This window comes from Pteropus alecto, unplaced genomic scaffold (genome assembly GCF_000325575.1).
Source record: "Pteropus alecto unplaced genomic scaffold, ASM32557v1 scaffold7, whole genome shotgun sequence".
Taxonomy (NCBI): domain Eukaryota; kingdom Metazoa; phylum Chordata; class Mammalia; order Chiroptera; family Pteropodidae; genus Pteropus; species Pteropus alecto.
Window position 1 is genome coordinate 44,431,228 of NW_006494614.1, and position 11,972 is coordinate 44,443,199.

The 11,972-nt window shown below is 42.5% G+C and overlaps 1 protein-coding gene across 1 annotated transcript; it reads left to right on the forward strand.

Moving 5' to 3' along the window:
* The first annotated feature begins 1,342 nt into the window (after window positions 1-1,342).
* SAYSD1 (SAYSVFN motif domain containing 1) lies at window positions 1,343-9,355 on the forward strand. The gene is made up of 2 exons (XM_006926590.3): window positions 1,343-3,051; window positions 8,026-9,355. The coding sequence occupies exons 1-2, from the start codon at window positions 2,845-2,847 to the stop codon at window positions 8,368-8,370; spliced, it is 552 nt and encodes a 183-aa protein (XP_006926652.1). The 5' UTR covers window positions 1,343-2,844; the 3' UTR covers window positions 8,371-9,355.
* Window positions 9,356-11,972: the final 2,617 nt, after the last annotated feature.

An 11,972-nucleotide genomic window follows, 5' to 3' on the forward strand; every position in this document is an offset into this window, starting at 1 on the left:
ATACATGATTGTATGTACAATGTATTTCACAATAAAAATTAAATTCACATATTATAAGTAAACTTTGAGACCCTTCTTATTTACTCCTCTCATAATCTTTTCCAAAAAGTAACTGAAGTTAATTTGGCAATTGCTCTTCATTATCATTTCTTTCATTTTCACTTTTTTCCATTGTTTCAATCTCTTCCAAAAAGGATTTAAAGAGGTTTGCAAAGCACTGAGACAAAATAAATTTACAAAATTCAGAAAATGATGTAAAGGGAAAATAAGGTTACCAGAGCAAGATGGACCTGGAATGACTTTAGCATCTGGCTGGATATTCTCTGTGTGCTCCTCTCAATTCTATTTCCACCCTTCTCCCCCTACTCTCTGCTCCAGTAAGGGCTCCCTCTGTCTCCAGCTTCTTCTATAGCTACATGTCTCGCTGGGTTCTGATGACCACTCTGTCCTCTTGCTGTTTGAGGCTTACAGGCTGGTAACACTTCCTGTGAACCATCCCTTGCTGGCTTCTTTAATCCTGCCACACCTTTGTAACTAAATCCTTCACAAAACCCTCTGAAGGTGCCATGTTTCTTGCCAGGGACCCTGATTGCAACAGCCCACAAACCGCATGCCTTAAGTCTTAGAAATAGACCATAAACACAGTTTTGAGGTCTCAGTGTGATTATCAAGTGGGAAACACAATCAATAAAAGAATCTCCAGTCCCTGGAAAGAAGGAGACCTACTCCTGGCACCAAGATGGGCAAGAAACATTTTTTCTGTAGTTTCTCAGTGAGAGGTCACCGTAGTATAAAGACTCTAATCTTTTCTGTCTTATAAACCATCTCTAATTATTCAGGGCTCAGTCCTAAAATATCTTCTCTGCTTAACCACACTCTCTAGGTGATCTCATCTAGCCTCATAGCTTTAAATATCATACACATGCTGATGACTCCCACTATGTATCTCCAGTCCTGACTCTTCCCTGAATTCCAGTTTTCACTATCCAACTGCTTACACTGGATGCCCAATAGGCATCTCAAACTCTTGTCATGTCCAAAACAAACTCTCCATGTTTATTACATAATGCTCTCTTCCTAGTCTTCCCCCACTCCAGTAGAGGGCCCCACCATCATTCACTTGGTTGCTCAGGGTACGTGTCGGGTGAGGAGGAGTGACAGAAATCTGCCATCCTTGATTCCTTTTTCTCACATTCTACACCAATCCATCTGCACATCACAGTGGCTCAGATCTTCAACATATATTCAGAATTGACCAATTCTCACCACCTCCATCACTACCACTCAAGCCCCAACAGCCAGTCTCATACTACTGTACCTGCTCCCAATAGGTTTCCCTCCTTCTACTCTTGGACTCTTCCACGGCCCCACCTCCAGCAGCCAGTGTGATCCTTTAAAAATGCTGTATTATGTCATCTCCTGCTCAAAATCCTCCCATCAATTGCTATCACACTCAGAATGCAATACAAAATCTCCAACATGCCCTATAAGATCTTACATGATCTGGCCCCTGGATACCTGTGCATCTTTATTTGCTAGCATTCTCTCCCTCCCTCCCTCTTCTCGTTATACTGGCCTTCCTGATGCTCTGTGAGCAGGTTAAGCATACTACTTGAGGCTGTGGGATCTTCGCACTTACTGTTTCCTCTGAAACACTCTTCTACTGATAGCTACGTGTGTCACTCATTTCATTTAGATATCTGCTCAAATGGCAACTCCTCGAAGTCTTCCCTGGTCATTAGCTCTAAATAGCCCCACCATTCCTATTCCTTACTTTATGTTTCGCCATAGCACTAATCAGTACCTATCATTATATTAAAAATAAATATGTAGTTATTCATTTGTTTGTCTATTTAGAATGTAAACGCCAAGAAAACGGTTGCTTTCTTTCACTCCAGCATCTCTAGTGCCAGGTACAATACTGGATAGATAGCAGGCTCTTGATATTTTGTTAAATGAACAAAAGACTCGATTCTAATTTATCTAATTTCTTGACTCACACTCAGCAAGAGCCAAAAAATATTTGAGTAGCACTTAGCTAGATGCTTAGAGCTTTAATAATCTAACAGTCCCTGACCTGAATTGTGACCTTTTGGGTGAGTAGTGATTGGGAGAGGGCAAAAGGGAGCCATCAGTGTACCAGAAACATTCTTTATCTGAGTAGTAGTTATATAGGTGTATAGGTATGTATGTACGAACCTATTGAGCCATACACTTAATATTTGTGTATTTTAAGCTGCACCCTAACAAAAATTTTTAAATTTCTGACCTATCTAGAGACATCAACAGGTAGTTCCCATTTTGGTAACAGCAATAATAAAGGTCTGCACGGCCTGCCTGCCATGTGAGCAGTGAAAATGCCACCCTCTAAGTGCTGAGATTGGCATAGTTGTTAAAAGGAAAAGGGGAGGCTGTGTCCCATCTTCCTTCTGATACCAGAACCTCCCCCAAATCATGGGCTTCTTTCAATGCCCTCGGTCCACCTCCTCAATCTGGCGCCCAATATGAGCACTCAACTACTAAAAGATGCTCCACATGCTGGAGAGCAGATCCCTGAAGACGGCACACAGCAGAGCTTCCATCAGAGGAGCCCGGGGCAAGAGAAAGGAACAGTGGAACAATCTTTATGCCTTAGATTCTTAATTGTGCACACTGCATCCTCGCGCGTTTGGAGGGGACTATTAGCACACACAGCCCACCTAACGTCACAAACGGCGCACGCGGGCCGCCCCCTCCCGAGCCCCACCACGCACGCGCAGCAAAGGCTGCGGATACGCAGGCGCACTGCGGCCCAGCTTGGCCGTTGCTGAGCGCGCTCCCAGGAGCGCCCGGAGGGCGCGCGCCATGGAACAGCGGTTAGCCGAGTTCCGGGCAGCCCGTAAACGGGCCGGGCTGACGGCCGAACCCAGCACTTCGAGCCAGAGCGCACAAACCTCAGGAGAGAAAGCAGAAGCGACTGCGACTCCAGAGTCAGCCTCAGGATGGCTGAAACGGTTCCTGGTGTGGAAACCGAGGCCCGCGAGTGCCCGGGCCCAGCCCAGCCCAGCTCAGGTGAGATGAGGAAGGAAGGCCTCGCCCGGGCACCTGGCTTCTGGGCCGCAGTCGTGGCCACCCAGGAAACTCCGGGCCGAGGCTCCGCCCCCACCCTCCACGTGATGGCCTGCAAGCCCTGCCGGGGTTGAGGAACGGCCCCGCCCACACGTCGTGACCCGCCGGCCACTCCCCCTTTGGGTCTCCGCGGAGCCTCTGCTGGCGTGGGCGGGGCCTCACGTCTCCTGCCGCAAGTGTCACGACTGATAAGTGGCTGTGACATTTTCTTTCCGGTCTGCGACCCACGCAGCTCCTGGCGGGAAGCGAGGAATCTAGGGTCCTGAAAGAAAGCACCTCTGTCCTGGCGTTATTCGCGGCGAGTTTAGTTACCGTTGTGACACCTTGTGGCTTTGGGAAACTTCTCCACAACCGTGTTGAGCCACAGCCCTCTGCTAATGGAGGGTAAAAGGTCTATTTGGATACTGATAAAAAATAGCAGTTATTAAGGCGTCATTTGATTTCGCACCTGGAGCACTTGCAGCCAGTAACCCACCTAGCCTGTGGTTTAGAAATGGCATTTGAATACAAAACTTGCAAAAGTGTGGTAGCTGTAACCGCCAGAGGTGGCATGTGCTTGTGCGTTGCTATTGAACTAGAGAAGCTTATTGAAGTTCAATAATGAATATTTAGATTAGTTTGAAAGCCTTTTCACACTGAATCTTTTGTTACTCTCTTATTTTGCAGATGAACTTAATCACATCTCTATTTTCATTTAGTTTTCACTCAGTAAAGTGGCAGAGTGTTTTGCATGGAGATTGGAGTATTTCTATGTGGGAATACAGGACAAAACATCAAAGGAAAACCAGTGCTTTGAGACAATCTGTGACATGGCCTTTGTACCTCATAAATGTAATAAGAGCCAAATGTAGTAAGAGCCAAAAATTTCTTTAGAGAATTAAAATGTGCTGGAGCAGAAGTGTACCTACTCCCTTAAAATTATTTCTATTAAGTTTATTTATTATTGCACAATGTTTGGTATTAGGGAATTTTTAAAAAATCATGAACTTATTACTCAATTTTGAAATTATTTTTTATAAAACACAGGGCGTCAACTGACTTGCAGAAAGAGAATGCTGCAGGGTTCAAACAGTCCACTTCCTTGCATGAAATTTATCTCAGGATAACTTTATCGTTAATTAGAACTCACTGAACACAACGATTGCTTAAGATTTTAGAATGCACTTCTACCCTTTTTTCTCCCTGCAGTTAAAAAACAATGTCTAATCCACACAGTGAGGTTTTTACTGTCTGTCTCATTACCAAAAGAATATGAGGTCATCGAGTTGGTCCCAAAGAATCTAAACTTGGAGAAGGCTTCCATTATTAAAAACCGAAAAGATGACGGCCTGACAAAAGGATAAGAGGAAATGCCAGACCTCTAATTTGTTCTTGTTAATCAAACTGTTTCATAAGGGACTGTCCTGAGCTCATATTTATTGACTCAGTTATCATTCCTCGGTTTGCTCTGGTGTGAAAATTCTCATTAAATTGGTGTTTTTCTAATTTACAATACATCTCCACCTAATAATTTTGGTGACACACAGTGGCATAGCAGAGATTTCGTAAGCCTTCTATTTGTAATTGCTTCTTTTTGGTAGTCATTGATAAGAAAGCCTCAATATCTTCATTCTCCTACTCTCGAATTTAGTTTGGGGAAGTGCAGTCCCCTAAAATACAGTATTTTTTTCCATGACAAGCTTCTACCACATTAAGACTTGTAGAAGTCTTGTAACTTTTAAAAAATTCTGTAGAATCCCTCTGTCTCCATCCCCAGACATACCCCCCACCAGCTCTCAGGTCACCATCTAGCCCCAGCGTCCACCGCCCACACCCATCCTGCAACTCCTCACCTCTAACCATTGGTTCAGGTTGACCCACTGCTTAAGTGTCCTTTTCTTTGGAGTCACCTGGCTAGGCACAGTCTTTGCATCAGCCTCTCAAATCCAAGAGTTTCCTTTAAGTTTGTTTCTTTCCCTGGCCACCATTCGTTCATTCAGCAAAATCCTATCTGTGCCCACTACATTCTAGCTACTGTGCTAAATCTGGGGAGACAGTGCAATAAAGACAGAGAAAGCCCTGCCTTCACGGAATGTACATTTGAGTTTGGGAGGCAGACAAACAAAATAACAGAACAATGAATGGTATGAAGGATGAAAAAACAGGTACTGTGATAGTGAATTGGGGATGAGGGTTTAGAGTGCTACTTTAAAGTGGGTGGACAGGAAGGACCTCATTGAGGTGACGTTTAATAAGGAGGAGCCACTCTTGCAGAAACCTGGGAACAAGGCCAAGAGCACACGTGGTAACCTTTTTTGCTGAGGTTTGTAGAAGAGGGAGTTAGCCAGGTGATGGGAGGGGATGAGGGCATTCTTCTCAGAAGGAAGGAGATACAAGAAGCCCCTAGGTGGGAAGCAGCTTGGTATTTGAGGAATAGAAGTGTCTTCCTCAAATTATGCCTATATGTGCTATGATGTGCTATGATGAAAATAAACATTTCCACACATAGCTTTTATAGCAGAAGGTACACCGGAACTAAAACAAATGCCAAGTGAAGCACAGGAATTTCCATATCCCTCTTTTCCTTTCTTTGTTCCCTTTGCCAGTTCATATAACCACCCCTCATCTCCTAGCTCTCTAACCCTCCTCTTTACCATCTCCCATAAAGTCTCCTACTTAAGTAAAAAGGGCTTTGTGAGGGAGACCATCCTCGCATCCTAGACCAACCTCATCTCTGCCTGTAACTAGCTGTGTGACTTTAGGGGAGTTCTATAACATTCAGTGTTTCCTTACCAGTAAATGGGAATAATAATGCCTGCCTCATGGATTACAGGAGATCAGGCATCTTGAAGGCACTCAAGCATGGTAGCCACAAGCATTATTTTTATACTCCCTCAATAATAAAATAAACTCAGTTTACTGTGTATTTCAGGTTGTATGCCTTCAAAATATATTGCGTATCCATTAATCCATCATTTTGCTTTGACTTGTGGGTTACCACCCTAATCTCTGCCTGGTCTTCTCTCGCTGGGCCTTCTATGTGAGCTGCTAACAATTTCCCAGCTTCTATTCTTGCAGCCCATTCCCTACCTGGCAGTCAGAGTAGTTTTAAATAGAAATTGGATTATGTTAGTTCCTGCTAAGACCTGCAGTGATTTTAGTATTGTGCACACTGGTCACATCTGAAAGGAACATTTATTTATTTCTTTAATAAATGTGTGTTGGCCGGGGGCGGGGGGTGGGGTGGGGCACATGTTACTGATGATATGTTAAGGGCCTTTCCAATCTAACTGAAAAGATAATAATTACAATGTCAGTGCTAAAAAAGAGGGTTCTAACAAAATAGAATTTCTGAAGCAACAGAAATCACATGACCTATATTTTTTATTGAGACCAAATAATATTTGTGACCTTTTTTAAATTATCACATGAAGAATAGGGGATATAATTGAAGAAATGAACTAAAAAGTTGTGCTCTGTCTTGAAAACTTCTGTGTGAGGTGTTGCATTGGGCTCTGAAGATACCAAAAGATAATGAATGGCAATTTGTGGCCTCGTGGTAACAATCTAGGGATACATGTGACCTATATTTAAAGTGAGACACTTCAATTCCAAATAGTTTGGTGCTCGATGAGAGAGAGAGGCAGTTAGTGATCCGGGAGGCAGTAGGTCACCCTCCTTGATGGCTGAGGAGGTCAGGGCATACACAGTTCACCAATCATCTTTTCCTGGATGGAAGGCAAGGAGCTGAGGAATGGAAAGGAGACAGAGGCTGTTCCAGGCCACAGATGGGTAGTATCTTTGGGTAGTAATACCAGTTGAACTGGAGCAGAGAGTTTATTTATATAGCAATAAATTGTACAGGAAATTTTTTAGACCATCCTTTTTCAAATGGTAAGTCATGACCCATTAGCGAGTGGTGAAATCAATGTAGAGAAATCTAGTCCTCTGTTAAAAATAAATTTAAAAAAATAGAGTAGAAAATGAGAGCTTCATATGTAGTGAAGTTATTTGTTGATTTGCGAACTTTTTTTTGTTATGTGTCTATATACATATACACACGCACACACACACACATACATATGTCCATATATACATACATGCTGGGTCGCAGTATAAAATGTATTTCTTATTGTGGGTCACACCCAAAAATGTTTGGAAAATACTGGAGTAGATATCAGACTCCCTAAAGCTACCTAAATGTCTGTGTGTCTCATTAGCACCCAGCACTGTGTACTGGCATTTCTGTTAATTAAATGGAAGGCCTTGGATTCTAGTCCAAGGAGTTTAAATTTTAACCTGTAGGCAATAAAAATTTGTTGAAGGTTTGTGAGTAGGAGGATTGATGATATTTTAAGAGATTCATTTAGCAACCGTACGTAAATAGGTTGGTGTGGAGAGGGAAGAGTTGAGAGGTGGAAAGTCCACTTAGGAGACATTGCCTGGGCCTAGGGAGGGAGTGTAGGATGGTCATGGGATGGAAAGGTTGTGGCTATAACAGTAGTTTTTTTTTAATATGTAGAAGGGATTTTTGTTTCCTGTTTCTGGTGGTGTCCTCATTTTAGAATCATGTCACTCACAAAACACAAATTGATTTTGTGTGTGAAGCACACGCGTGGCAATTGCAGTATCAATTACTGGGGAGTTTCTGTGTGGGGCATAAATTAGCTCTTGTTCGCTCAGATTCATCTGAGGGAGCCCATCCAAATGCTGCATGGTTTTTATCGGGTTACATCTTACTAAGTGCTGATCCGTTTTGATTCAGTTGGAGCAGGGCACGTGAACTCTTTAGAGATGATTGTTTTAGAGAGCAGGTCAAGAAAATAGAAATCAATGAGCTGGAAGCCTTCCCAGAGCGATGAGAGCTGTCTCTCCAGATTGATGTTGATCCTCTCAGCCCTATTACCCTTTATTCTTACTTTTGTTTGTGTGTCCTAGGAAGCGTCTCAGCCTGAGAGCAGCACATCACAGCCCCCACGGACTACAGCCGTTCCCCTGCCAGTGCCAGGAGACCAGTCTTTTCTGACCAACATCACCTTCTTGAAGGTCCTTCTCTGGTTGGTTCTGCTGGGACTATTTGTGGAACTGGAATTTGGCCTGGCTTATTTTGTCCTGTCCTTGTTCTACTGGATGTATGTTGGGACACGAGGCCCTGGGGAGAAGAAGGAGGGAGAGAAGAGCGCCTACTCTGTGTTCAACCCGGGCTGCGAAGCCATCCAGGGCACCCTGACTGCAGAGCAGTTTGAGCGCGAGTTACAGTTTAGACCCCTGGAGGGGAGATAGGACCGAGCTCGCCTGTCATGAAGCCAGGCTCCCACACTACACGGTCCTCTTAGCCCTTGGGAGTGGACTTCTGGGTTTGTTTCAGGTGCCTCAGACTGACGGCTTGCGGATTAGTTCTGAGACCATGCAATTCTTCCTTCTTTCCCCGATCTGCTGCAATTTTATCTTTGAACTTCTCTTTGTTTTGGTGAAACTCCCTGAAAAACACTGTGGGTCTGATGCAATTTATAAAAGTTATGTGCTCGAGAGAGGAGATTTGTTTGTCTCATTATTTGAGGGAGATGATTTTAGAGCACTAGAAAGGCATTGGGAGATAACTGTTTAAAATGTCCAGCTGTTTGTTATAATGGTCAGGTACATCAGGACTGTATATTAAAAGTAAAGGTTCTCTTTAAATCTTTTCATATTTACAACATTTTTTCCCTGAAAAGTTCAAGTCGCAAGTTTTGTTTTGGGTTTGTTTGTTTGTTTTGTTTTGGAGGAGTTGCTTCCCGTTTTAAGTCTTACTTTATCCGTCATTAATGATATTGAAAAATAAAATATTTTTAACAGCTGCTTTTCAGAAACAGATCCCATTGCCTATCAGCATCTTCCACTTTCCTCAATTATTCTACCCTGATAAGAGAAGACAGAGTCTTAGGTGATGGGCGGGGAGGGATTTCACAGAGTCAATATTGGTAGATTTGATAAGTAGTTATTAATGATAAATTCAGCAAGAAAAAAATTCTTGAGTGTGTACAAAGGGAGTCTGGAAGTGGAACTCCAGACTTCCTGGCTGCTCAGGTGATTTCATGGGTTCTAAGGGCCTAAAGCAAACTGTCCCTCCACCTATGGCAACTAGCGAGCAATTATGTAAATAGCAGTAATCAGGCATGTTTTCAGTGTTCCTCTTCCAATACAAAGTTAGAGTTTGGGTTCATTAAAATTGGGCAAAGCAAACCGTTAGATACTTTTTTAAAAATAAACCAGACCGATGAGTAAGAAGACTTTAGTTTTAAACCAATCGTTTTTTTCAAACTTAAAATTTTAGGAAATTAGTTAGGTTTCTAACTTTAGAATTCATTTTCTATGAAAATATGTATTAAGTAATGGAGGATATTGTTAATTTTCTTTTCATTCTTGCCTGATTTACTTATTATAGCAAAATTTACCTCAATTTAAATTTAACTTTTATCCATTGAATGCCAGCACTCTGCTAGTTGTTTGAGATACAGTAATGAGAAAAACAGACGTATTCCCAAGCATACAGTCTAGCTGGGAATGAGATGGTGAACAAACAAGCAGTTCCAGTAATCGAGTGAGATAAGCTTTAGTTATAGGAGGAGTACTGAAGGGATGTTCTTATTAATCACACTTTGTAGCCAACTGACCCCCATGTGTTTCAGCCCTTGTTGAAATTCTTCTGATACGCATTGCTCCTTTCTCCAGCGCTTTGCTGACTGGGAGTTTGGCTGTCCCTCAGAGTCATCCAATTAAATAGAAGGTCCCTTTAGCTCCTGAAGAAGTCTTTTCTGCCAGGAACTTCTGTCTGAAGTGGACCTGTAGAAAGTATGGGAAACAGATGAATCCCTATTAAACATGCAAATTTTGATTGTGTTTAAGATATATTCTTTTTGTTTTGTGATTTATTTTCTTAAGGTTTTCTTCATTTCCCCGATATTTTACTTGAGCTTTCCATTTCATAAGAACCAAATACAGGGAAGAAATATCCTCTATCAGTGCAATGCCCAGGGTAATAAGCATTGTTCTAATGAGCATTTTAAAAATGTAGAATTCAAACTTTGCCCTGAAACGAATTGCCTGTAAGTCTGAATTAGGAACAGTAGAGCCAATTGTCAATTCCAGGAAAGTAGAGACTTCTTTTAAGCATAGATGAGACTCATCTTATGAATGCACCTCACTAGCATTCGTTGAAGATGTAGCTGTTTTTTAATAAGGTGGAGCTTAGATTGCCTTAAACCCATATTTCATGGAGTTTCCTGGGAACGGTTGTCATCTCTCCTTGCTCACCTCTTCCCAAAGTTTGCACAATGACAGCATTAACTTCTAGGAAAAGTGGGGTGCGAACCAATTAAATGCCTGCTGTGGAAGAGACAAAAGGACCGTATGTATTTGCTGTTCTTATCAGACCATTAAGCTTTAGGTGTAGCCTTGATTTCCTGAATTTAAAAAGGCCTATTGATCTGAGAATTTCTACTCAGGGCCTGCCCATTAGCCCAGCAAGCAGCTTTTATTAAAGGCTTCTGTCATCAGGGGACTTCAAATCTCAGAGCTGCATTCAGTTCGTAGGATAGCTGTATACACAGGTGAAGTCATTTCTGTCCGAATCTTACAAGTAAATTGGTTTTTGCTCTTAGTCACATTATTTCATCTTGCCTATTCACAGGGGCTGTTAATGAACCTCTACTTGTATAGCTGGAAGGGACCCCAAAATGCCATCCAATGTGTTCTCCCCTGCTTTGGGTAGGGCTGCGTTTATTACTAATTTTTTTCTCCTAGTGATCCCTAAAAAGAAGAAATTCAGGTACAAAATTCAAGCTCTTCTTTACTCCCACTGCCACCCTACGATATTTCTTCTTATTCTAATCTCCAGAACTGAATAAACCACTACTCAGTTCTCTCTCTTAGTCCTCTGTGTTGTTCAGGCTAAGTCATCTGAGTTGTGTCTCTAGGACAATCACTTCCATGCTAGCCCTGACCCGTTCTAATGGTTCTAGGTCTGAGTGGGGGTGAATGTCTATCCTCTCCTGTTGGTGAGTACAGTGATCTTTCTCAGAAGCTCTGGAGTTTTACCAGTGATGATTTAGGCGTCTACCTTTAGTGCTATTATTAAGATTGCGCTTTGAGTCTAGGAGGCCTTCCACTTTTGACTGACCTGTACATTAAAGCTCATGAACTCTCGGAAAAAAAAAAAATTAGAAAGTTATACAGTTGATCCTCAGTTGAGCAGAAGAAAGTAAAATTCTAACTGTGTGTTTTTGTTTCTTGCCACTCGCACTATTACCAGCAAATATTTGTGGGCACACTCGGCTTGGCACTGTTGGGATCACATAAATGAGCTTCTGCAGTCTGAGTCCACAGTAAGAGCCAGGACATGGGATGGGGCTGGGATGACTTGGAGCATCTTGCCACCAGGGGGTAGCATAGAACTGCCGCTATAAGTCATGGGTCCCATCACACTTGATAATTTATGTAGTTTAAAAAACCTATTGGGAAAAAGCAGCCACTTGTGCTGCTTTTTCAGGCAGTCTTTTCACTTTAAGATTCACAGAGGAAAGGGCTTATCAGAGGTCCTGGGAAAGTCATAGAAAGCTACCAGAGTGATTTGTACAGTTTTCAATACAGCAGCTCCTCTCTAGACTTAACAGGAAGTATTGCGGTTGAGGGCGTTAGCACTGTGCTTGTCCACATCTGAGCTTTGTTGCGGGGTGCGGGGGAAGACTAGGAACTTACACAGCGGGCAGAGAAACTTGATCCCCAAGCCAGAGAAAGTAACATTTTCTAACCTGGAGCACCAGGTTAGAAAAGACTTGGATCTCACTCTCAAAAAGCTGAGAGAGAAAGCAAGGTGAGGACACAAAGAACCACATTATAAGGCATAT